The 23,252-nt window shown below is 40.2% G+C and overlaps 2 protein-coding genes across 2 annotated transcripts in view; one reads left to right on the plus strand and one right to left on the minus strand.

The window, feature by feature from the left end:
- PTPRZ1 (protein tyrosine phosphatase, receptor-type, Z polypeptide 1) overlaps positions 1-10,197 on the plus strand; it is a 136,705-nt gene extending 126,508 nt beyond the window's left edge. Inside the window, exons 22-29 of the mRNA XM_010004306.1 lie at positions 856-1,002; positions 1,668-1,761; positions 2,067-2,140; positions 3,153-3,281; positions 4,770-4,916; positions 5,210-5,352; positions 7,393-7,528; positions 9,171-10,197. Of these exons, the coding sequence (XP_010002608.1) occupies positions 856-1,002; positions 1,668-1,761; positions 2,067-2,140; positions 3,153-3,281; positions 4,770-4,916; positions 5,210-5,352; positions 7,393-7,528; positions 9,171-9,311 (1,011 nt within the window). The 3' untranslated portion in view covers positions 9,312-10,197. The remainder of the gene's footprint in view (positions 1-855; positions 1,003-1,667; positions 1,762-2,066; positions 2,141-3,152; positions 3,282-4,769; positions 4,917-5,209; positions 5,353-7,392; positions 7,529-9,170) is intronic.
- An 8,767-nt stretch (positions 10,198-18,964) lies between these two features.
- The window catches only part of AASS (aminoadipate-semialdehyde synthase), a 24,947-nt gene continuing 20,659 nt past the window's right edge, over positions 18,965-23,252 (minus strand). The window contains exons 20-23 of the mRNA XM_010004307.1: positions 21,529-21,644; positions 21,259-21,347; positions 20,613-20,789; positions 18,965-19,083 (exon numbers count right to left, since the gene is read on the minus strand). Coding sequence (XP_010002609.1) covers positions 18,965-19,083; positions 20,613-20,789; positions 21,259-21,347; positions 21,529-21,644 — 501 coding nt within the window. The remainder of the gene's footprint in view (positions 19,084-20,612; positions 20,790-21,258; positions 21,348-21,528; positions 21,645-23,252) is intronic.

A 23,252-nucleotide genomic window follows, 5' to 3' on the forward strand; every position in this document is an offset into this window, starting at 1 on the left:
TTTTCATAGAGACATCCTTCCAAGCACTAGAAATTGCCTGTCTGTGGGCTCTTTTCTGTTTATTAGGGAGGACTCAGGAGAGAGAAAGCCTGCATAAATCATGCTTCCTGCAGTAGCACTTTCTTGGCAGGGCATGCACTTTGCCATAGATTTTGAAACTACAATTGCCAGATGTTCAGATCTTCACTGAACCTAATCAAACAGTTGATGTCAAGTGATAGAAAGCAGGATAAAAAGCTATTTCAGACATATTACCTATATCTGCTTTAAACTGGGGATCATATATAGAATAGTGAAAGACCAGAAGAAAACAGTAAGGACAGCAGCAGGGCATTTGAAGGTCTATTTCAGGTTTCACGAACAGATGGTTAGATTCCCCAGTGCCTTTCAATGGGGAGGGGGAGGAGGGGGAAACACAACAAAGGTAATCAAAAGCAGCACAGGCACTTGCTCCAAAGTGTGTGAGAATGAAAACGGGATATCAGTAGGAACTGGGAGTGATTGCTTTATTGCAAGAAAGGCAGGTAGAGTCACACAGCAGCCTGACTTGAAAATTGTACTCAGGGCTATCCTTGCATTTTTAGCTCTGTTCTGTGAACATAAGGTACAATAGGTGGTGGGAATTTGGCATTATGTCATACTTACATTGATTGCATGTGCAGTTCAGCTGTGCTTGCAAATGTGCTTGTAGTTCAACTGTGCTGCGGAGGGAAAGCCTTCACTGCAGAGGATCACTGCCCTATAGCAGCACACTGTGAAGAAATACTGACCACATCACAAGTGGCAGCTTAGCCAGAGATGTCCAGGGGAATCTGAAAATAATTAGAGCTTGGATGTTTGGTTTTATTTTCATAGGAGCAATACATCTTCATTCACGATGCATTGGTTGAAGCCATACTCAGTAAAGAAACAGAAGTCCTTGAGACTCACATTCATGCCTATGTTAATGCTCTCTTGATACCTGGACCAACAGGAAAGACCAGACTGGAGAAACAATTCAAGGTAACCTCTCCAATATAGTAACACAAAAAGCTTTAGGCTTGCAAGATTGGTGACTTAAAAGTAGATATCTCAACACAAATTTTATTACCTTTCTCTATCTAAAATTTAACTGCTGGGTCTAAATTCAGAGCAAGGAAATAAATGCATGCAGTTATTTGGGACAAAATAATTATTTGCATACTTTTAAACAAGTAATAGTAAAAAAAAAAAAAAAAAAAAAGAGCATGAGAAATAAGCCAGCAGGTAGATTTTTGAAAATCTAACTACCTGCCTTTGTATGAAGACCTCAAAAGTAAAACAGCAGTCTGGAAAAACTGTCATTCTGTCAAGTCAATGAGATTCCCCCTCTTCCACCCTATTTTCTTCTCACAGTTTTGGAGAGAGAAATCAGGAAACTCCTGACTGGAATAGGGGGATAGGGCACTGGATATGGAACAACATTAAGTGGCATTCCCTTAAAAGACATGCTGATCAATCTAGAGCTCAAGAATCATTGAAACTGATAAAACAGTGAAAAAAAAAGGTTCTTATAACTTGCTAAGTAGCTTAGCCAGATGACTGGATACCTAAAGTTGAGAAAGTCAGCCATCCTGCAACATGTGCACCTTTCTGTTTAATGTAGCTAATTAAGGATATCTGATTTTTTTAAAAATTCATTCTTTCAGTTACTGAGTCAGTCTAACACACAGCAGTGTGATTATTCAACTGCACTCAAACAGTGTAACAGGGAAAAGAACCGAACTTCATCCATCATTCCTGGTAAGGTTGTTCAAATCATCTTCTCTGGGTGGCAAAATGTTTATGAACTGTGTGTGTCAAGTCTTTAATCTTTCCTCATCAAGAACTGAAAACATCTGCATTTGTATGGAGCAATGTTCTGTAAATAACTTTGAATGAAGAAATTAAGTACCACACAAAGAAAAACAAAATAGATGGCTGGATAACTCTTTATCATGGTTGATGGAGCTTACTTAGTGTTATCATTACTACGAGATATGTGAGATAATTGCTGTAATATATGAGTCATTGCAACATATGTACCAGTTTATGACTTTTTTTTACAGTGGAAAGATCCAGAGTGGGTATCTCATCACTGTCTGGTGAAGGGACAGACTACATCAATGCTTCTTATATTATGGTAAGTCAGTTAACTGTACTGGTGAAAAGCAATGTCCCACCAAATAGCTGTTTCCAGAAATGCCATGTGTCTGAGTTGGGGTGGCTCAGTTCCAATAGTGAAAGCTTTCTTCCAGTATTCACCTGAGACAGTCACTTCCCCAAGTAATATCATTACTGTTATGACTGGTTTTAAGTTTGGTGACGTGCATTGCATTTCTGTAGCCCAGAAATCCCATCATAGTTTTAAAATCTGGTAAAGTTAAATGCCACCTGTGGAAAGGTCTTTTGAGATTAAAGAAAAGTGTTAAGTAACAAGTTAATTTGCAATGATTATACTGTGGTTTGCCTTCCGACCCGCTCATCTTGCAGAGCTTTTGCAATTGGCAGAGCCCAAGACACCACAGCTTATCAGCTTTCCATTATCTTTTTGTTCTCTGGGTTTTCCTCAATTCTTTACCCCTTCATTAACTGAGAGGGAGCAGTAAATGCTTCCTGGATATTCAGAAAAGAGATGGGAGAGTTCCCTGCAGTGCCCGGTAGGCATGATCCTTCATGAGGTGCATTGATGCAAAGGATCTCTCTTTTGTGGTAAGAAATTCATCTGGGACATCTGTACAAATTAAGAGACCTGTGCAGATTTCTGCAGATCTTTCAAGTATCCTTGTATTTGTTTCAAGTTGTCAGCTCCTCTTGAATTCTGGCTAATGTACAATAATTAGCATGTGTGTATGAGTTAATTCATTCTGAGTTGACTCTTCAAGTCTCCACTAATTTATCTTATTTTTTTCTTCTTTTTTTTTTTTTTGCCAATCTTTTTTAAGTTTTAAAAATTATTTCCATGTAGTTATTTTATTCTTTTCATCTGGAAAATACTGAGAAGAAAATTTTGTATTCTTCTAATATTTGCAGAAAGCCAAAGGAGACACAAGTCTGAATTTTATTTCCTAGGTTTCTGGATCTGTCCAGTAGAAGCTTCCTGTAAATGTTAATAGTTGGGCATTAGTTCTGAGTCTACTTATTTTGTCTTGTAGGGTTATTATCAAAGTAATGAGTTCATTATTACCCAACATCCCTTACTACACACTATCAAGGATTTCTGGAGAATGATATGGGACCATAATGCCCAGCTAATTGTCATGCTTCCTGATAGCCAGAATATGGTAAGTTTTGTGGCTGATTGTTATGGGTGTATGTGTGAATTCTATTAGTGTTACCATTTTTAAGTATGCAGGACATGAGACAATATCTTGTATTTTTAAAAAAGCATAATAAAACCTAATATTATTGTACTAAGTGTAAAATCCCAAAATAATCTACTGGAAATCTGGAGATCCTTGTCTGGGCAGATAGAAACTGGCATGAGAAAGTGTTGAGTCATTCCTAATCTACAAAAAGAGCCAAACAGCAGAAGTAACCATTATGCAAGGTTAGTTTCCTCACCAAGACTTTTACTTTGGCTGGAATGTGGCTTCTTCAGCCATTAACAGGTAAGGGGAGAAAAATGATGTTGCTTCTCTTGCTCATCTTCTAAAGTTACAAACAAATGTTTAGCAGGGATTTATCTGATTCTAAACAGCAAACATGTTCATCCTGCATGTGTAATTTTGCAACAAATGAATATGGCTTTCAGTTACTAGAAAGGCAGGAATATCTGAGAGCTTTTAGGTTGCTACTTAGAGAAATCTTGAGGTGTGAGAGGGCATCGTGTTTGGCAATGAATTTGGAGGAAAGGGATGTAAATGCTTCTGAAAGTCATGCATGATTGGAAAAACAGGTACACCCAGGACAATATTTGATTTTTTTCATCTCATCAAATGTTTTATATATGTTCCTCTCACATTTTTTTCTGATAAAACAGGTAGATTTTCAAGTTAGCCCTTGTAGTAAAGGAGATGCCGGGAGGAGCTGGTTCTTTATGATCCCGATGAGAAAGACACTCAGATTCTGTTAAGAATCATTAAAAATGCTATTTTTTGGAGCTAACACTATCAAGGAGAGGGTAGTATAGGTAATCTTACATCCCATCAGATAGATGCTGGGAACCCCAAGTTGTGCAGCATTGGGTGGGTCTCTGATCAAGGTTCATCACATCATGCAGCTCCCATCCATTGAAGGATTACCTCCATTTTGGTCATTCAGGCTATTAAAGGATTTTCTTAAAACAACTTTGTTCATAATTTCTGCTGTCAAACAGAAAGGATGTCCTCATGAGAACTTCTTGCTGCACTTTTAGATAATCCCAAGGCCACAACAGTGGCATAATAGTTGGTACAGAGTGGGAGCTGTCTGCAGGCTCCTAAGTTACAGTTCAGCAGCCGTTTATCCTGTGGCCATGGGCTATGGGAGCACAACACATCTTGAAGGCCAGGCTGGACGTGTAGACACAGTGCAGCACGGCACAGGTGGGTGTTATGTGAGTCACTGTCTCCACAAGCTACAGTGGTCTTCTGGCCAGGATCACCACAGAGGTATCTGAAAACCATCACTTGTAATGTTTGCAATCCCACTCAGATTTTGATTTGACAATTTAAATCCCTCTGGCAGCATTGATCACATATGTGAAACATTCTTTATTATGTTGGATTAAGTTTTATTTTAAGAGTAAAAAATTACTTGGTTTTATGGCTTCTTTTTTTTCTTTCCTGGAGGCTGAAGATGAATTTGTATACTGGCCAAACAAAGATGAGCCTATAAACTGTGAGACTTTCAAAGTCACTATGATTGCTGAAGAACACAAGTGTCTGTCTAATGAGGAGAAGCTCATAATCCAAGATTTTATTTTAGAAGCTACACAGGTAACACTGTCATAAACATGTAACTTGGGACTTCATATGTTAGAGGTAATGCCTCCATTTTGTTATATTTTCTGTGGTAATGAGGGATAACATTCCATGCCCTTGAAACACCCAGGGAGGGAATAACCTCTCTGGGTAATGTGGTGACATGGGGAATAAGGATACTCCAACCTCCACAGCAGTGGGATTCTGTATCTGGAGGATGGAGCTGGGCTGGAACAGGGTGAAAGATAAGAATAAAAACAGTCAGTCTTTTACCAAATTGATTTATGGTGGTTTTTTCACTCTTTTAGGATGACTATGTTCTTGAAGTGAAGCATTTTCAGTGTCCAAAATGGCCAAATCCTGATAGTCCTATTAGTAAAACTTTCGAACTGATCGGCATCATCAAAGAGGAAACTTCCAATCGTGATGGACCCATGATTGTACATGACGAGTAAGAACTGCAGCTCTCAGTCTGTTTTTTGTGGGGATTTTTTCTGTAGAATTGTCTTTTCATCTCATTTAGGGCAAAAGCTGCTGAAACAAGGCACAAAGTCTACACCTAACAATAGTGCTGCTGTTTCTGCTTCAGCTGCATCAAGGGAAATTTTTATTTTATCACACTTAAGTGTTTTCAGTTCTGTCATTTTGATACTCCAGTTGATTGTCAAGCTTGGCACTGGTGAGGAAATCAATCAGGGCTTCATTATCTCTTACCAAAAAAGTAAGACCATTTAGACGAGGCACCTTAACCTTCTCCAGTTGTTTAAGGACGGTCAAAAATACTGAAATTTTTAAATACTGAAGGATCTGAGGACTTTAGGATGTGGTTAGTAGAGGAATGTAGGAAAATTAATCTAAGATTGCCTTTTTTAAAGACTCTCCAGAATCATAGGATCATAGAATGGTTAAGGTTGGAAGAGACTTTAAAGATTACCAGTTTTCAACTTCCCTGCCATGAGCAGGGACACCCTGCACTACACCAGGCTGCACAAAGCCTCATCCAACCTGGCCTTACACACCTCCAGGGAGGGGACTTCCACAACGTCCCTAGGCAACCCATTCCAGCACCTTACTACCCTCATGGTGAAGAATTTTTTCCTGATGTCTAACCTAAATCTCCCCTCTTTCAGTTTAAATCCATTACCCCTTGTCCTATCACTCCCCTCTCTGATGAAAATCCCCTCCCCAGCTTTCCTGTAGCCCCTTCAGGCACTGGAAGGTTGCTATAAGGTCTCCCCAGAGCCTTCTCTTCTCTAGGCTGAACAGCCCCAACTCTCAGCTTGTCATCATAGCAGAGGTGCTACAGGCCTTTGATCACCTCGGCGACCCTTCTCTGGACCCTTTCCATCAGGTCTATATCTTTCTTGTGCTGAGGGCACCAGAGCTGTACACAGTACTCCAGGTGTGGCCTCACCAGAACAGAGCAGAGAGGCAGAATCACCTCCTTGGCCCTGCTGGCCACACTTCTTTTGATGCAGCCCAGGACACAGTTGGCTCTCTGGGCTCCAACACACACTGGTAGCTCATGTCGAGCTTCTCATCTCCACCCACATGTAACTTTCCTCAGGACTGCTCTCTAGCCATTCTCCCCCCAGCCCATATTTGTGCCTGGGGTTGCACCGACCCAGGTGCAGGACCCTGCACTTGGCCTTGTTGAACTTAATGCGGTTGCCATTGGCCAACCTCTCCAGCCTGTCAGGGTCCCTCTAGGAGGCATTCCTTCCCTCTTGGGTGTCAACTACTCCACACAGCTTGGTATTGTCAGCAGAGTTGCTGAGGATACACTCAATCTCACTGTCCATGTCTCCAACCAAGATGTTAAACAGCACTGGTCCCAGTACTGACCCCTGAGGAACACCACTCATCACTTGCCTGCACTTGGACACTGAACCATTGACCCGAACTCTCTGGGTGCAGCCATCCAGCCAATTACTTATCCACCAAGGGGTCCATATGTCAAATCCATGAGATTGAGAACGTGAAGCTGCTCTATATCTGTATAGTGCCTTGTCTATACTGTCCTCCTGGTCAGGCAGCCTGTAGCAGACCCTCAATGTAATGTCCCCTGTCCCTGCCTTCCCTTTAATCTTAACCCATAAACTCTCAGTTGGCTCCTCATCCATCCCCAAGGAGAGCTCCATGCACTCCAGCTGGTCTTTGACATAGAGGGCAACACCTCCACCCTGTCTGCCCTGCCTGTCCTTCCTGAAGAGTTTATAACCCTCCATTCTGACACTCCAGTCATAGGAGCCATCCCAGCAGGTCTCCGTGATGCCAGTAAGCCACTTAGCAGCTGTACCAGGTGCTGTGAAGGTTGTGTTAAGGCATTTGCTGGGCAAGTCTATTTCCAAAATGTAAAGAACACACAACAGAAATTAATCTTACTAGTTTACCCTGGATTTTGTATCCTTTCCAGCTGTAGAAACTTGATCCTGTTTCTAGAGACTTTTTAAAATTGTTTTGTTTGTTTGTTTGTTTGAACTTTACAAAGGCATGGAGGAGTGACAGCAGGCACTTTCTGTGCTTTAACAACACTGATGCATCAGCTGGAAAATGAGAACTCAGTGGATGTTTACCAGGTAGCAAAGATGATAAATTTGATGAGGCCTGGAGTCTTTACAGACATTGTAAGTAATAAGCAAAATGTGTGTATGTTTTTCTTCCTATGTGTGGTATTAGCATGAGTAGGACTTAGGGCAACATTACTGGAATAATTTTCAACTTAGCTTCTGCGTGAATTAAATCAAAATGGTCTTCCAGATGTGCTGTACTGGACCTGCTGCTTATTTCAAAACAAAGTATTTCCCATTAATACTTGTTATGTGGTTACCAAGTGGTCCTGCTCAAAATGTGCAGAGCTGCCACTATCATCATAAAATCTGTGCCATGTCCTGTCACTGAAGGTTTTAATTCGGCAGGAATAAATTTGAATTCCAAGTAGACCCTGAAGTAGTTAACCTAATTTTCCATTTCAGGATGGATTTTGATCTTTCATGATCTATTGAATGGTAACTTGACACCATTGCCAAGATGCTTACAGAAAGAAAAAATACCAGAAGTATAACAAATAGCAATCGCTTACTAAGCCAGTGTAATTAAAATGAAAATTCATCACAGAAATTAAAAACTACAAACCCTGCCCCTCTGGTCACACCACTACAAATCTGACTGCTGTAGAGGTGCAATGGATGTCATAAGGAGAACACTTGAAGGGTGAAACTGTAGGGTTAGCATTATCACATTTTTGGTAGCAAAAAAAGGACACGACACGGGATTGATAAATGTATCTGTCCCTGGCCCTGCTCAGCTAGCTTAGGCTGAGGTGCCTGGCAGCAATAGGAGTGACAGTGGAAACTCTTCCCTCCTCAGCAGCACAATCAGGACCTTCAGTTTTCAAATATGTTGCTCTTTCTACTCCATATCTCTTAGTCCAACCTATAGTCCAGATCTCAAATCCCATTCTATTTATTCTGTTTTACTGCTCCCCACTCCTTACATCACAGAAATTCTTTATCCTCATTTATCCATCCTAAAACCCAAAATATTCCTCTGTCCTTTCAGAACATCCACTGGTATCTAGTGCAGCACAGCCTTCCTTCTGCCTGCTCTCCTGTGATGTTGCCCTGCTCAGAGCATCCAGCTCTTCCCCCCTTCCCAGCTCACGCTGCAGCCCAGATGGCTTCCCACACTCCCCATCTCCCCTGCAGCCAACTGAGACCACACACTCCCCAGAAGCAGTGGCCTTCTCAGTGAATCTTCCCACAAAGTCTCCTCTCTCTTCCCACACTTGGCAGGGTCTTAAAAAATATAAACAGTAACTGCAAGTTCCAAAAATATTTTTTAAAACAAACAACAACAAAACGAAAACCAAACCTGCCTCAATAGAATTCAGAGAGCAAAAATGACAACATATTCAGGGAATAAAAACAAGCCAACAGACAAATAGTAGCCCTAATCCTGACCCCATTCTGTCGATATGAACTATGTAATTGACTCCAACAAGGATCATTCAGCTCATAATATTTCTTTTCAAATACAGTTTTCCTCCCTACCTGTACTGTGTTTGCCAATGTTGTGCTTTACGTTGTGTTCAGGGGAAGGCCATCGGTTAGGAAATTAATAAAGCTGCTAAGTAATCCAATAAATTGTGGAGCACAGTACAATAACAGTGACACGTCAGCTGTTAATTAATTTTGAGTAGCTGCTACAGGGTAATCTAGTGTTATTATTTCTGACAACGAACTGACTGTATCCTCTTTTCCTCCCCAGGAGCAGTACCAGTTTCTGTACAAAGCTATTCTCAGCCTTGTCAGCACAAGGCAAGAAGAAAATCCTTCTGCATCCATAGACAGTAACGGCTCAGCTTTACCCGATGGAAACGCAGCTGAAAGTTTAGAATCTTTAGTTTAATGAACACATCAAATTAAACAGACACACACCTACATCACACCAGTCACATCTCGAGTTTACCATTATTATTTTCAGGTTTTTTACTTTGTGGGGGAAATGTTTCCAGTCACTATCTATATCATCAGATCCCAACTGTTGCTCAAGCCAACAGTTGTTTCTGTTACATGCGACTTTACTGCAGAATTTTTATCATTAACAATGTGTGCCTTTCTTGAAAGATTTCTTGTAATACGTTGTTATGTCTGGACTAACTTGATTGACTTTTACTGTGTTTCTAAGAATTGAATTGTGGTATGTTTTTTCAGTATTAGTTTTTGATCTGGCTTTACTTTTAACTTAAAATTATCATATTTATAGATGTTAGAGGATTCTCAATTACAAACGTCATGGGATTAGTATTTGATTTATTTACTGTATTTATAACAGTTTAAATTTGCTAGAAGTATAACTTTTAATATAGTACAATGTAAATAAAATACTGTTCTGCATAACATTCAACATTTTAAGACTTCAATTAGACATTTAGAATAGAAATCTGATACTTACTGTAAATACTGCTACTTCTGTAGTGATCCATGGACCAAATTTATATTTATAATTGTAGATTTTTATATTTTACTACAGAGTCAGTTTTCTAGTTCTGTGTAATTGCCTTGTTAAAATGATGTAGTCCAGTATGTTTTTATTTTAACAAAGTCTTCTGATATATAATTGTGCATCTTAAGCAATTAACCTTCATATAACTGCATGTGATTTTAACTTTTTGTGGGAAATAGAAAACATCTGTTTTGAAATGAGAAGTTTTTATGAGAATAACACCTGTACTTGGCATTGTTACATTGTTTTTACCTATGGTATGGCAAAAATAAATATAAATATTCCAGTCCCTGCTTAGCAGTCTACCACATACAGTAAACAGTCTTCACTGTCATATGGGAGAGCTCTTACAAGAATAAGGACTCAAGGCTGACCTGGAGAGAGCTGCTCGTCCTGTGGGAACTGTGAGTTCAGAACACAGTTTTAGAAAACTTTACATTTTGCTATTTCATCTATAGTCCACTTCCACCTGTACTCATAGGGCCCAGCTTAACTCCTTTTTTAGCCTCTTGCACATCTCCCAGTCTGGGTTGCCCACAGGCTATTGGGTCCTCCCAAGCCTCCAAATCACCTAATTGCCCCCTCACAAGAGTTTTCCATGCTGGCTTTGCTTCAGAAAATTCTTTCAGCTGCTGAGCTCTTTGCTGCCTCATCTGGCAAAGCAAAAGCCAAACCCGGGGAAGCAATAAAGTAAGTCAACTCTGCAGGAACAAATTCAACTTAACCACTCAGTGATTTTCTGGAACCTCCTGAACCTCCTGAAGAAAATAGACTCACATGTACTGTACTGAAGGCTGCAGCACTGAGGATGGTACGGAAGACTGCTGCAGAATAGAACTTTGTTTGAAACTAATACAGGCTGTGAGACTGTTTTCTCACCGTGATACATTCAGTTGCTATATAGAAATACCAAGGGCAGAACTACTGTTCTGGAGTAGATTGCCATGGAAACTAATGGACACTATCTTAGATGAAAAGTAAGGATAAGCTAATATGGACCTGATGTGGGTTTGGAGATGTAGTTGGTTGATTCCTAAGGCAGAGGTGTGTGAGGCATCTCAGTGCATCAGCAGAAAGACCTAGACCCCCTTCAGCAGTGCAGGGCTGAGGGCAGAAGGAGCTGCAACAATTTGCCAAAGCAAATTTAGGTTTAGACAGAACTAACAGTGAAAACTTTTTTAAATCTTCATAGTGTTGATACATTAAATGAGCATGAAGGTACTAGACTAGTGTCCTGTCTGCTACTAGTTAAAAGAAAGCTTACAGAAGGAAACAAAATCAGTGAAAGGAAAATTGGCTTCATCCTGGCTCAAACCAGGACAACTAGGAGACAGAATAGACAGAATGGCATGGAGTGACAGTATAGTTAGCAGTTAAGCAGACTTTTTCCTGCTCTTCTCTTCTTTAACACACCATACACAGTGGTTGAAACAGAATTAATCGCACAGAGGATAGGACTAGGACTTAAGAAGAAGGCAGGAGAGAGGGCAGCGATCAGGCGCGAAGTACAAACAGGTACTGCTCAGCTCATTCTTTCCTTATCCACCTTTATCCCTCCATTTCTCAAGCCTGGTCTCTCTCTTTGCAGATAAACAGCCTAACTACTTAATTACCTTTGCTTCAAGGGCCTCAGTTTTGTTACAGCCATAGGCAAATGTGAAACCTCTCATGTATCATCTCAGCCATACATGGTATTATCAGCATGATATCTTGGCACTTCTGGCCTTGCAAGCTTTTCTTTCCCAAAGGTCTCTGTCAAAGTTTGGCCCTCCTTCACATAATGCCCCATTCACCTGTGAAACAAAGCCAGACTTCATGGCCCCCTTTGTAACACCTGCCAGCTGCTCACTAGTGCTGTCGTCAGCAGTTTCCCTTCTCATGCCCAGCAGTTTCTCAGGATCTGTGCAGGTAGCTCAGCCTTAGGCCAGGGGTGCCAGTCATGTGCTTGTGGTACTAATACTTACCTCTTTAGTTCACAGCCAAAACTAGTTGATTGAATAATTCAGGAATGAGTGACCCTACTTTTCTGAACCAAGGCCTTCAGGCACAAAGCTGCTGTACACACAGGGTGACAACAGTCGCTCTTTGAGGAAGGAACATCTTTTTCCAGGTGGCCTGGGGGTTCCTCACTACTTCCTCTGAAGAGCTCAGGTTGACTGACATTCATTATTTGCATATCTAGGCTAACAAGGATAGCTGTGTGATACAATTTCTAGCTTCTCATTCCAAAAATATGGAAACAATTTTTCGTTTCTTAACCTCTAGGGGTGTCCATGCAAGAGAGGTTCATTGTGGTCTTACGGCCATTTCCAAACCATATTCCACAATCTTCTTAGCATATACTTCTGCACTTCCCCACATTAACATACAACAAGAGAAACTGTAATGCTTGTATGCTAGTTCTCCAGCTTTTTCTTTGAGAAAACTGGCTTGTAGCCTCACATAACTTCATGGGGTTTGTTTTTGTATCTTCAAGTCATTCTGCTACATTTTTCAAGGCTCTATGGACCAAAAGCAAAATGGGAATCCTCCTTTCTAAAATCCCATCTTGATATAAGTGTTCCTTCCAACCTAAATGTTTTGCAGACATTTAAAAATGGTAATCCAAGGAATCAGCTGTCATTCAAGGTTTCTTCCAGAGATGTTTGTAATCACATTCATCATCTTAGCTTGCTGACAAGTTATTTAAAACATAAGTGCTTAGGATAATCTCTTTACTCACACATACTGGTTCTGATCTAGAAAAAAATAAGAATCATAAAAAAAATATATCTTCTATAATCTTCAACCATGCTGGATTACAGATTTTAATAAATGCGTGTCAGTTCCTCTCTCAGACAAAGGCCATATTCTAATTAATTTTTTTCTTGTAATCCAAGCTACAGACTCAAAAGACATGCAGCCTGCCTTTTCAAACTGGGTCGTGTGGAAAAGATGTTATGTATCTCCTGCAACAAGTAGGATATTAATAAACAGCATCAGTTTAAGATTATTTTTTTTAATTACAATGCTTTAAGTCATGTGTGCCAAGGAAAACCTGCTTAGTGAGCTTCCTCCTAAGAAATCATAGATGAGTAGAGAGTTAAAAACAAAAAGAAAACTTAGGTAATTTACTAACATCACCAAATTCTGGTGATTGTGGTGTTCCATAATACCTATGGAAAAGCTTTACAAAAGTCAGCAATAAATGATCAATGTAAGTCATACAAATTTATAGCTATCAGCACAACAGCCTGTTATTTAAAGGCCTTAGTATGGACTTGGAAAATCAGTTGACTGAACTGGTTAGCAATGTTTTAGCACAATGCTTTGCCTGGCACAGTTCATCGTGACATCCCAGGATGTGTGTAATTTCAGATGAGTTTAAATTTTCTGTGGTAAATGCTTCAAGTTGAGTTTAGCAAATTAAACTTGTTTCCGTCCCTAATTGTTCTAAACGATAAACAAAGCAGGGCTGAGGAGGAGCTGAGCAATATTGTCTTGTTTGAGTTAATAACAGAAACAGAGACACAACTACTACCCAAAGTCTGAGGTGTCACAGGTTACAGTCTGAGCTTTCACAGCTTCCCCGCAGGAAGGCTAAGGTCTGACTGACCATCCATTGCTTGTTTCACAAGTTTGTGCTTTGGTGGATGAGGGACTTTCAAAGTGACAAGAGGGAAGAGAAGTCCCTCTGAGGGCATTTGGCCACATTACCTCTGATCCCACTCTGCTTCCAAATTGCTTTATTTCCTTTCAGAGCCAAAAAAAAAGTGGGGGAAAAAAACTACAACCTTCTGGCTTATGGAACTGATTCCCTTATTTCAGGAAAATTACTCTAATTTAGTCAGAGGGTATTTGAGATGGTCTGATTTGCCTTTATAAATTCTGTTGGACACTCAAAGCTAAATTTCCTTTTTTCTCCACCTCCTTTCATTAGTTTTCCAGCCTAATCACAATCACTGTACCTCAGATTTTTTTCCTTTCAAATAGGTATTGTGAGCTATTAGCTTACACCCTTTGTCTGGCGGTCACACTGTTGTGCTCCATTCCCTGAAAGGGACATGATTCTCATCCACTGGAATATGCAGAGCTGAGAGAGTGTGAAACCCAGGGGCAAGGAAGGAAAGAAGGTAGAGTGTAACAGGGCTCAAGCACTTCTACTTCAGAAAGAAACTGGGATCTTCTCTGTCACGGAGAACTGGCACTAGAATAAATTCCAAAATGAAAAATTAAGAGACACTTAGTGACAAACAATCTGTTCCTTGCAGTCTGATGTGAACAAACAGCTTAGGAGCCTTTCAGCCCAGATAGTCATAGCAGAAACCAAACCATGGATTCAGCTGAGCAAGGCTCTCAAGCTGGGTTAGGTAGTGAGACACCTAGTTTTCATTTCTTCCTCGGGCACACGGACCTTATGCATCAACTGTTCTGTTGCTTTTCACTTAAGAAGTTGTCCCTGTACCCAAGCACAAAACGTGCTAAAAAAATAGCATCTTTTAAGATTATAGCTAATGTCTAGATACAGATCTGAATAGAATACAGATATGTATAGAAATACATAGATGGATGTTAGATGTGGATGCTTAAACAATCCTTGAAGAGTCTTGTGAGTCTAGCAAGAAGTATGGAATGGTATTTCATGTACACAGAGAAGTCCATGTGTAGTCAACCTCTCAATAACCACCTATGCAAATAACCAAATCCCATTCATACACGTCATTAGACTGTAAAGACCACATGACTAAGGGTATGACACAGGATTTCAGATTTATTTTTCAAGCAATCTTGTGTATAAGATACAATTATCTTTCCATAATATGCAAAGAGAAATAGGAAGTCTAATCTTCATACAAAAAGCTGAGCAATAAATTCATTTAAGTGTAACCTTAGAAAACAAAAAGCAGCATTGCACTGGGAAATAGAAATACATTCCAATAGAAAATGTTTCAAAAATAGTAGCAGTGTCTCTTGAAGAAAACACACTGTAGTGCTCATTCTTTTAGTGCTCCAAAGAAATTACATTGTTGTAAAAAAATTCAATTTTCTTTGCATACTGCATTTCCTAGGCAGAAAAGCAAACAAGGTGTATGCATATACAGAGTCACAACTCCATGGTTGTGTACTTGTGGGGTAAAGAAGGAGACAGAGAATTCTTGAGTGAAATCCTGGTCTCACCAAGCATTGGACTGGAAGGTACCAGCAGATACAAGTCTAATTTTAACGCTTAATTGTAGGCTCTATTCTCACCTCAGGTGCATGTACCAGCCATACAACAGATGAACAGCCTGTAAGGTCAGTGGGAAGCAAAGCAACTTAGTGGAGCCAGGATTTCATTCAATACTCTGAACATGCATGGCACTGTAACAGAATCCAAATTTGACAGTGCATTCAGTGGTTCAGTATAAAAAGCCTTCCTCCTTGACAATAATACTTTGCCTTTCATTCTTCCTTCTCCCTTTGTCTCCTTTCATCCTCATTTTTGTTGCAGTTGCTATTTCATTACATCTACACAAAGAAAATCCAAATCCTGAGTAGCAAGACTTGGACATCAAAACTTCATCTATTGTTATGGCTGCTTTTCCTACCAGGCAGAGCAACACCTGGAATTCGGAACCATGATTATAGCACAATGCTTCTCAGGAGGTAAAAGGCTGTGCGTTAATCAGCAAAGTGCGCTTGTGAGCAAAGGTGAAAGCAGCTTCCAGCATCAGTATTCAGCTTTAGAAAAGGGGAGCTCCAGGCAGTTGCACCTGTACTGGTGCAAATGGGATCTGCCCACAGCATTACACCTCACAGATCTAACTGCTGAAGTCTAAATCATGCTTGCATTGCAAGGTGGTGTAGAAATCCCTGAGCAAAAGCCACAGAAGCAGCCCTGAACTGGAAGGAGGCAACTGCTGTTTCGTCAGAGAGAAGCTGCACTCAAGCTAAAGTTCAATTCTGGCTGATGAGGCTAAACTGCCACTAGAGCTGGGCTGGCACGTCTGCGCAGCACAGCACTTAGCATCAAATTGCTGGTACACTGGCAAACTCTCATCAGTCTAAAGTGGCACTGTACTGAGTAGCTTAGATAGGCTCCCAAATGAACACTTGAAAAGCATGATAGCAAAAGGACAGAAGCTAACTCAAAAAGTAGTGATTTAAACCTCTAAGCCTACTGCATTTCAAAGCTGCTTACATTACACAGTCTATTCCCTTTGTAACAGTACTTAACCTGGACAAGGCACATGGTGTAAGTGGAAAGAGTAAACATGTCACTCAGAGCGGCTTCTAAGCGCATTACCTGTGTGGTACTTCAGAACACTTTTCCTAGCTGCAGAGCTAAATGCTAATGAGGCGACATGTAACAGCAGATATTTCAATGTACTGCAGCCAGCTTCCACTCTGTAACAGGAAAGGGTATGAAAGGAGGCTTGCTTTAAACCTCCTCTCTCCTCCAATTAATTTAAGTTTACATTCATAACAAAGGGATTTAAAAATATTAAGATCTTGGTTTCAAATATTTAACAACTGAATATTTTCAAGCAGGATCTTATTTGCTAGTAGTGCAGAATTTCTAAACTATTACTTGCATATTGTTACTGTGAAAACATTCACAAACAGAGAAGTCCATGTGTAGTCAACCTCTCAATAACCACCTATGCAAATAACCAAATCCCATTCATACACATGTCATTAGACTGTAAAGACCACATGACAATAAGGGTATGACACAGGATTTCAGATTTATTTTTCAAGCAATCTTGTGTATAAGATACAATTATCTTTCCATAATATGCAAAGAGAAATAGGAAGTCTAATCTTCATACAAAAAGCTGAGCAATAAATTCATTTAAGTGTAACCTTAGAAAACAAAAAGCAGCATTGCACTGGGAAATAGAAATACATTCCAATAGAAAATGTTTCAAAAATAGTAGCAGTGTCTCTTGAAGAAAACACACTGTAGTGCTCATTCTTTTAGTGCTCCAAAGAAATTACATTGTTGTAAAAAAATTCAATTTTCTTTGCATACTGCATTTCCTAGGCAGAAAAGCAAACAAGGTGTATGCATATACAGAGTCACAACTCCATGGTTGTGTACTTGTGGGGTAAAGAAGGAGACAGAGAATTCTTGAGTGAAATCCTGGTCTCACCAAGCATTGGACTGGAAGGTACCAGCAGATACAAGTCTAATTTTAACGCTTAATTGTAGGCTCTATTCTCACCTCAGGTGCATGTACCAGCCATACAACAGATGAACAGCCTGTAAGGTCAGTGGGAAGCAAAGCAACTTAGTGGAGCCAGGATTTCATTCAATACTCTGAACATGCATGGCACTGTAACAGAATCCAAATTTCACAGTGCATTCAGTGGTTCAGTATAAAAAGCCTTCCTCCTTGACAATAATACTTTGCCTTTCATTCTTCCTTCTCCCTTTGACTCCTGTCATCCTCATTTTTGTTGCAGTTGCTATTTCATTACATCTACACAAAGAAAATCCAAATCCTGAGTAGCAAGACTTGGACATCAAAACTTCATCTATTGTTATGGCTGCTTTTCCTACCAGGCAGAGCAACACCTGGAATTCGGAACCATGATTATAGCACAATGCTTCTCAGGAGGTAAAAGGCTGTGCGTTAATCAGCAAAGTGCGCTTGTGAGCAAAGCTGAAAGCAGCTTCCAGCATCAGTATTCAGCTTTAGAAAAGGGGAGCTCCAGGCAGTTGCACCTGTACTGGTGCAAATGGGATCTGCCCACAGCATTACACCTCACAGATCTAACTGCTGAAGTCTAAATCATGCTTGCATTGCAAGGTGGTGTAGAAATCCCTGAGCAAAAGCCACAGAAGCAGCCCTGAACTGGAAGGAGGCAACTGCTGTTTCGTCAGAGAGAAGCTGCACTCAAGCTAAAGTTCAATTCTGGCTGATGAGGCTAAACTGCCACTAGAGCTGGGCTGGCACGTCTGCGCAGCACAGCACTTAGCATCAAATTGCTGGTACACTGGCAAACTCTCATCAGTCTAAAGTGGCACTGTACTGAGTAGCTTAGATAGGCTCCCAAATGAACACTTGAAAAGCATGATAGCAAAAGGACAGAAGCTAACTCAAAAAGTAGTGATTTAAACCTCTAAGCCTACTGCATTTCAAAGCTGCTTACATTACACAGTCTATTCCCTTTGTAACAGTACTTAACCTGGACAAGGCACATGGTGTAAGTGGAAAGAGTAAACATGTCACTCAGAGCGGCTTCTAAGCGCATTACCTGTGTGGTACTTCAGAACACTTTTCCTAGCTGCAGAGCTAAATGCTAATGAGGCGACATGTAACAGCAGATATTTCAATGTACTGCAGCCAGCTTCCACTCTGTAACAGGAAAGGGTATGAAAGGAGGCTTGCTTTAAACCTCCTCTCTCCTCCAATTAATTTAAGTTTACATTCATAACAAAGGGATTTAAAAATATTAAGATCTTGGTTTCAAATATTTAACAACTGAATATTTTCAAGCAGGATCTTATTTGCTAGTAGTGCAGAATTTCTAAACTATTACTTGCATATTGTTACTGTGAAAACATTCACAAATACTGTCAAATGGAAAGGGACAAGGCTTAAATTTTAAGTATAAATTTCATCTCTGTTACTCTGAAAAATCATTTTTACCACATGAACAATCAAACTTAATCACTGGAGTTCATTAACCAGACGTAAGAATCCACTAACAGATTTTTCTTTCAGTTTAAATTTGTCTCAATAATAACAGTACACACTTAGAAGAGAAACTATTAATTAAAAAAAACAACAACAACAACAAAAAAAACACAACCTTGCAAGATATCTTAGGAAAAACACAAGGAAAGATGTGATTGTTGCTGAAAGATGTACATGAAATGTAACAGTTTTAAGAGGAAAATACCACAATTCATGCATCTAGGTATCTGCAGTTTCCACATCAAAGTAAGGCAACCAGTGTTATGGAAGGCATCATCTGTGTGTGAAACAGGAGATGGTGCCCTTAGCTGGTCCAAGCTGAGGTTTTTAAAAGGGAGGGGGGGGTTGAACCAAACAAAGCTAAAACCCAATTCAATCCACTGCTTCCAGTTACTGTCTGATAACACTCTGAGTACTGTACACAATGCCTTCTGCCCGAACACGCTCAAGTATTGGTCCATAAACATTCTTTGTCAGTGGTATAACCATTCCCTTGGCATCTATTTCACCTGAAAAAAAGGTAGCAAAAAAAGTGTTAAGTGCTCTGCTGGGGGTACTCAGCAAGGTTTTGGTAATGGGGCCTGCAGGGCAGCCCCTGTGGGGAGCGGTTGGGCCCGCTCCAGGTGGGACACAGCCAGTTCCAGCTGGAGCCTGCGAGCTCCAACCCACCCACCACAGGGCACGGCTGAGCCCCTGGGCCATGGATGGGGTCCCTCAGGGAAAATTTAGTTAAGAAAGGGGCAAAACGCTGCACAGCAGTGAGGAGCAAGGTCACAAGTGTGAGGAACCAGCCCTGTGCCACCAGTGTCTGGGGAGGAGGTGCCCTGGGGCCAGAGAGGAGATTCCCCTGCAGCTATGATGAAGACCACACTGGAGCAGGGGAAAAGCATGAGCAGGAAGGAGCAGCAGAGAGAAGCTGTAATGGACTGACCACAGTCACCATTCCCCATCCCCCTGTGCCACTTGAGGCAGAGGAGTCAGGAATGGAGAAGTGAATTTGAGCCTTGAAAAAAGGGATGTTGGGGAAGGTGTTGTTTTAATTTGTCCTTTTTTTGCAATATCCAAACCTATTTTAACTGGCAATACATTAAATTAACTTTTTCCCAAGTTGAGTCTGTTCTGGTAAGTGATGACCTCCCTATATATCTCAACTCATGAGCTTTTTCATATTGTTTTCTCTCCCTGTCATGTTGAAGAGTGAGAGACCTGCTGGGTGGGCATCTAGCAGCCAGCCAAGGTCAACACACCACAAATGCAAGCAGCAATTTGCAATTACAGAAATTTCCATTTTTATATTTTTTCGATACACATACATGCAGATTCACAAACCCTGGCACTACCTTCTCACGCAGCATCAGAACTTCGTCAAAGAATAAGGCAAAAAGGTTGAAACACATGGCAGCATACACAGCATGAATTTACTTTATTAGGCTGTGAAACTGCGGTTAAGAGAAAAGCGGCTAAACTTGAGAAGTTTGTGTTGCTGGGGTTTTTTTAATTAACAATTAAAAAAAAAAACCACAACAAAACAAACAAAAAAAAAACCCAAGACAAAACAAAATTTAGTTTTTGCTTATGTCAGGTAGCCAGGAGAAGAATTAAGGTCTAAAGACTAAGAACAAGCAAGGGGAAACCACAGCATTTCCTTAAACATATAGAGTCTGCCTGTTTATATATGAGGCAACATATGTATATTGCAATATGTCCCAAGCCTCACATTTCATCAATCCAGCACAGGTATAAGTTAGTCTGCTTCACTGTGGCATAATCAATTGTAATTTACCATGCTAAAGGTCTCCTCTACACCAGTGAAACATTTAACATTAAATTACTAATAATCTCTGTAGATTAAGTAGTACATTCAAAGTTGTTGCTGAAACATCCAAATTGCTGATTGAAAATTCCTGTCAAGAAGACAGGAAAAGTTTGATTAATTTAAAAAAATAGACATATGCACACTTTAGAAACACTTTCTACATCTGATTTCTAAAGCAGAAAGAGGCAGAGGGCTGAAACTGAAATTTGAGCAGCCACTTACCATCTAGAACCATCTTAGCAGCAATAGCCGTGGGGTATCCTACTGTTTTTGCCATTGCAGAATATCCTTTGTTGTCACCATAGACAACCAGATTGATAAGTTTGTCTTCCAAATGACCAGAAGGATGCCTGAGACCTATTTCATTTCTCATGACAATCATATCTCTCTCGCCAGTGCCTAAGAGAAAAGCACACAATCTATTCATTACTTATATTTCACAGAATCATGGAATTGTCAGAGCTGGAAGGGACCTCTAGAGACATCTAGTCTAACTCCCCTGCTAATGCAGGATCCCCTAGAGCACATTACTCAGGACTGCATCCAGGTGGGTCTTGAATATCTCCAGAGAAGGGGACTCCACAACCTCCCTGGGCAACCTGTTCAGTCATGAGCAAGGCACTGTGTATACACAGCATATACTCAAGGAGGTGACTTAAGATAAGGACTAGTAAGAAGGACAGAATATTATGATTAAACTAAAAATCTAACAGGGAAAGAAAGGATTAATTGGAGGAGTAGAGAACATTGCAAGACATTACAAAAGTAACATGAAGGATTATTATGGTGAACAAATCCAATTAAGGCTGATAAGAGATACTGACTTGTTCCACTCAAAGCCATGAGTAAGAAGAAATTTGTCACATACCAAAGGGCAGCTTCATCTCCATGTGCTTTGCAAGAGCCCCCACAATGGAATCAGCTGTTGGAACTGGTTCATCTCCCAATAAACCTAGCCTGGCAGAAGCAATGAGACATATTTCTAACATTGTCTATCAACAGCTTAGTCTTAGTTTTGTAATTTATAGCTTGTTCAGCATGCCAGTTTAACAGTCACAACACAGACCAAAATGAATAGAATTGCAAGCTTTTTTTCTTTTTTTGTTTTAAACCTTTAAAATTCACTGGAACATTTTACCATTCCACTGCCTCCAGCTGATTTTTATCTTTTTCCAGTTTGCTAAATACAGCTTCTTTAAGAACATGGTACTCAGCAGGTGGCTTGATTCCAACCAGTTTGCACATGACCTCTTTCTGTATTAAAAGAAAATAAAAAGAAGTTCCTGAAAGCCTGTTCTCACTCCTTTCCAGTCAACATTTCGAGAACACACTGCTCCACTAAGCTCAGTTAATATCCGGGGCTTCTAAGAAGACAGGTTATGTGTAAAGAGAAAGTGAGACAGTTTGAGATTTTTAATCAACACCAGTGGCAATAGGGGTCATATTTTCCTAAAACACTTTGTACTTCACACTCATCTGATTCACCCTAGTTTTTAGTCTTATCCTTTCCTCTGGCAATGAAGAAAGAACACAGAAATCTGCTTAAACAAGGGAACACTGAGAGGATGCTAAGGTGAAAAAGAAGCCACCTGGACACAGCCAGAGATTCAGGAATTTAAGAATATCTTTCAGCCCATCTAGAAATGGAGACTGACCCTTTCAAAAGGAAGGAAACAGACTGACAAGATTAATAAGGCTCTGGCAATCCTGGAAATATTTAAAAAAACTTTCTGAAGACTTTTGTGCATATCAGAAGGCCATTTTGTGCTATATAAATGCTAATTATTGCTTGCTTCATTCACAGCAAGGCAGATAATAAACGGAGCTATGAACAAGCTATTTAGAAGCTCAGGTTAGCTTATTTACAAGAAAACTACAAACACAAAGCAGAGGAGATATAAAGGAAGTACTAGGATGTAACAATATTGCTGAGAAAAGGTTTGCACTGAGAGTGAGTTTATAGTTATTTTCACAGATTATATGACACTATATCCTTATTCGCTAAGGCTAGAAGGACAGCAAGTCTAGCCATCTTTGCAAAGAAAACTTGAAGATATCAACCCTAGGATTGAAAATGGACAAAAATTATTTTATGAAGCTGCAGGACCATTTTACAGTCACTGAAACAGACACACTGCTGAAATGGCAGCCCATATGGAGCCCAAAAACTCTGAGTTTGGGAAGATGGGCAGTGCTGAAAGTTAGTCAGAGAAACGTAAGACGGGGCCTCTTCACCCTGTGCTTTTTTGCTTTTGAGAACACTCAAGACATTCTTAATTTGGAATAATGGCCTCGTCAGAAAAATGCTGTGCTTTCTTCAGATCATCACACAGCACAAACCTGGTATCTTTTTTTCCAGATTAATGGTGGCAAAAGCTCAAGGAAGAAAACAGGAGACAGATCTCCATTTTGTTCATCTGAGTAATAAACGAAGTTACTCTTTCAGGAGGTTGCAAAATGGAAGTTACATTTCTCACAAGACAGACAAATAGGCCCGACAAGTAGTAAGTTGTTTGTAAATTCAGCTCTCTTTACATTATACTGAAATATGAAATTCCCTGCTTTCTCATAGAGACAACCATTGATTGTTAAATGTAACATATGGGCCAGTACTAATGTGGACGCTGTAGCAAACCCACAACACTGAGGGCTGGATTCTGACTACCAGAAAATTTAAGACAATTCATAAAAATACTGTACAGGACTTCTGAGTCTGACTTAACCTATACCCTACTTAAAGCAGGAGTACCACCAGCACTCAAGTCAGCCCTGGTTTTGTCTACCTGTGTCCTGAAAGCCTCCAGCACCAGAAACTCCAGAGTCTCCCTAGGGAATCTGTACCAGCACTGTATTACATTCCTG

Source organism: Chaetura pelagica, unplaced genomic scaffold, assembly GCF_000747805.2.
Source record: "Chaetura pelagica isolate M959 unplaced genomic scaffold, ChaPel_1.0 scaffold68, whole genome shotgun sequence".
In the NCBI taxonomy this organism is placed as follows: domain Eukaryota; kingdom Metazoa; phylum Chordata; class Aves; order Apodiformes; family Apodidae; genus Chaetura; species Chaetura pelagica.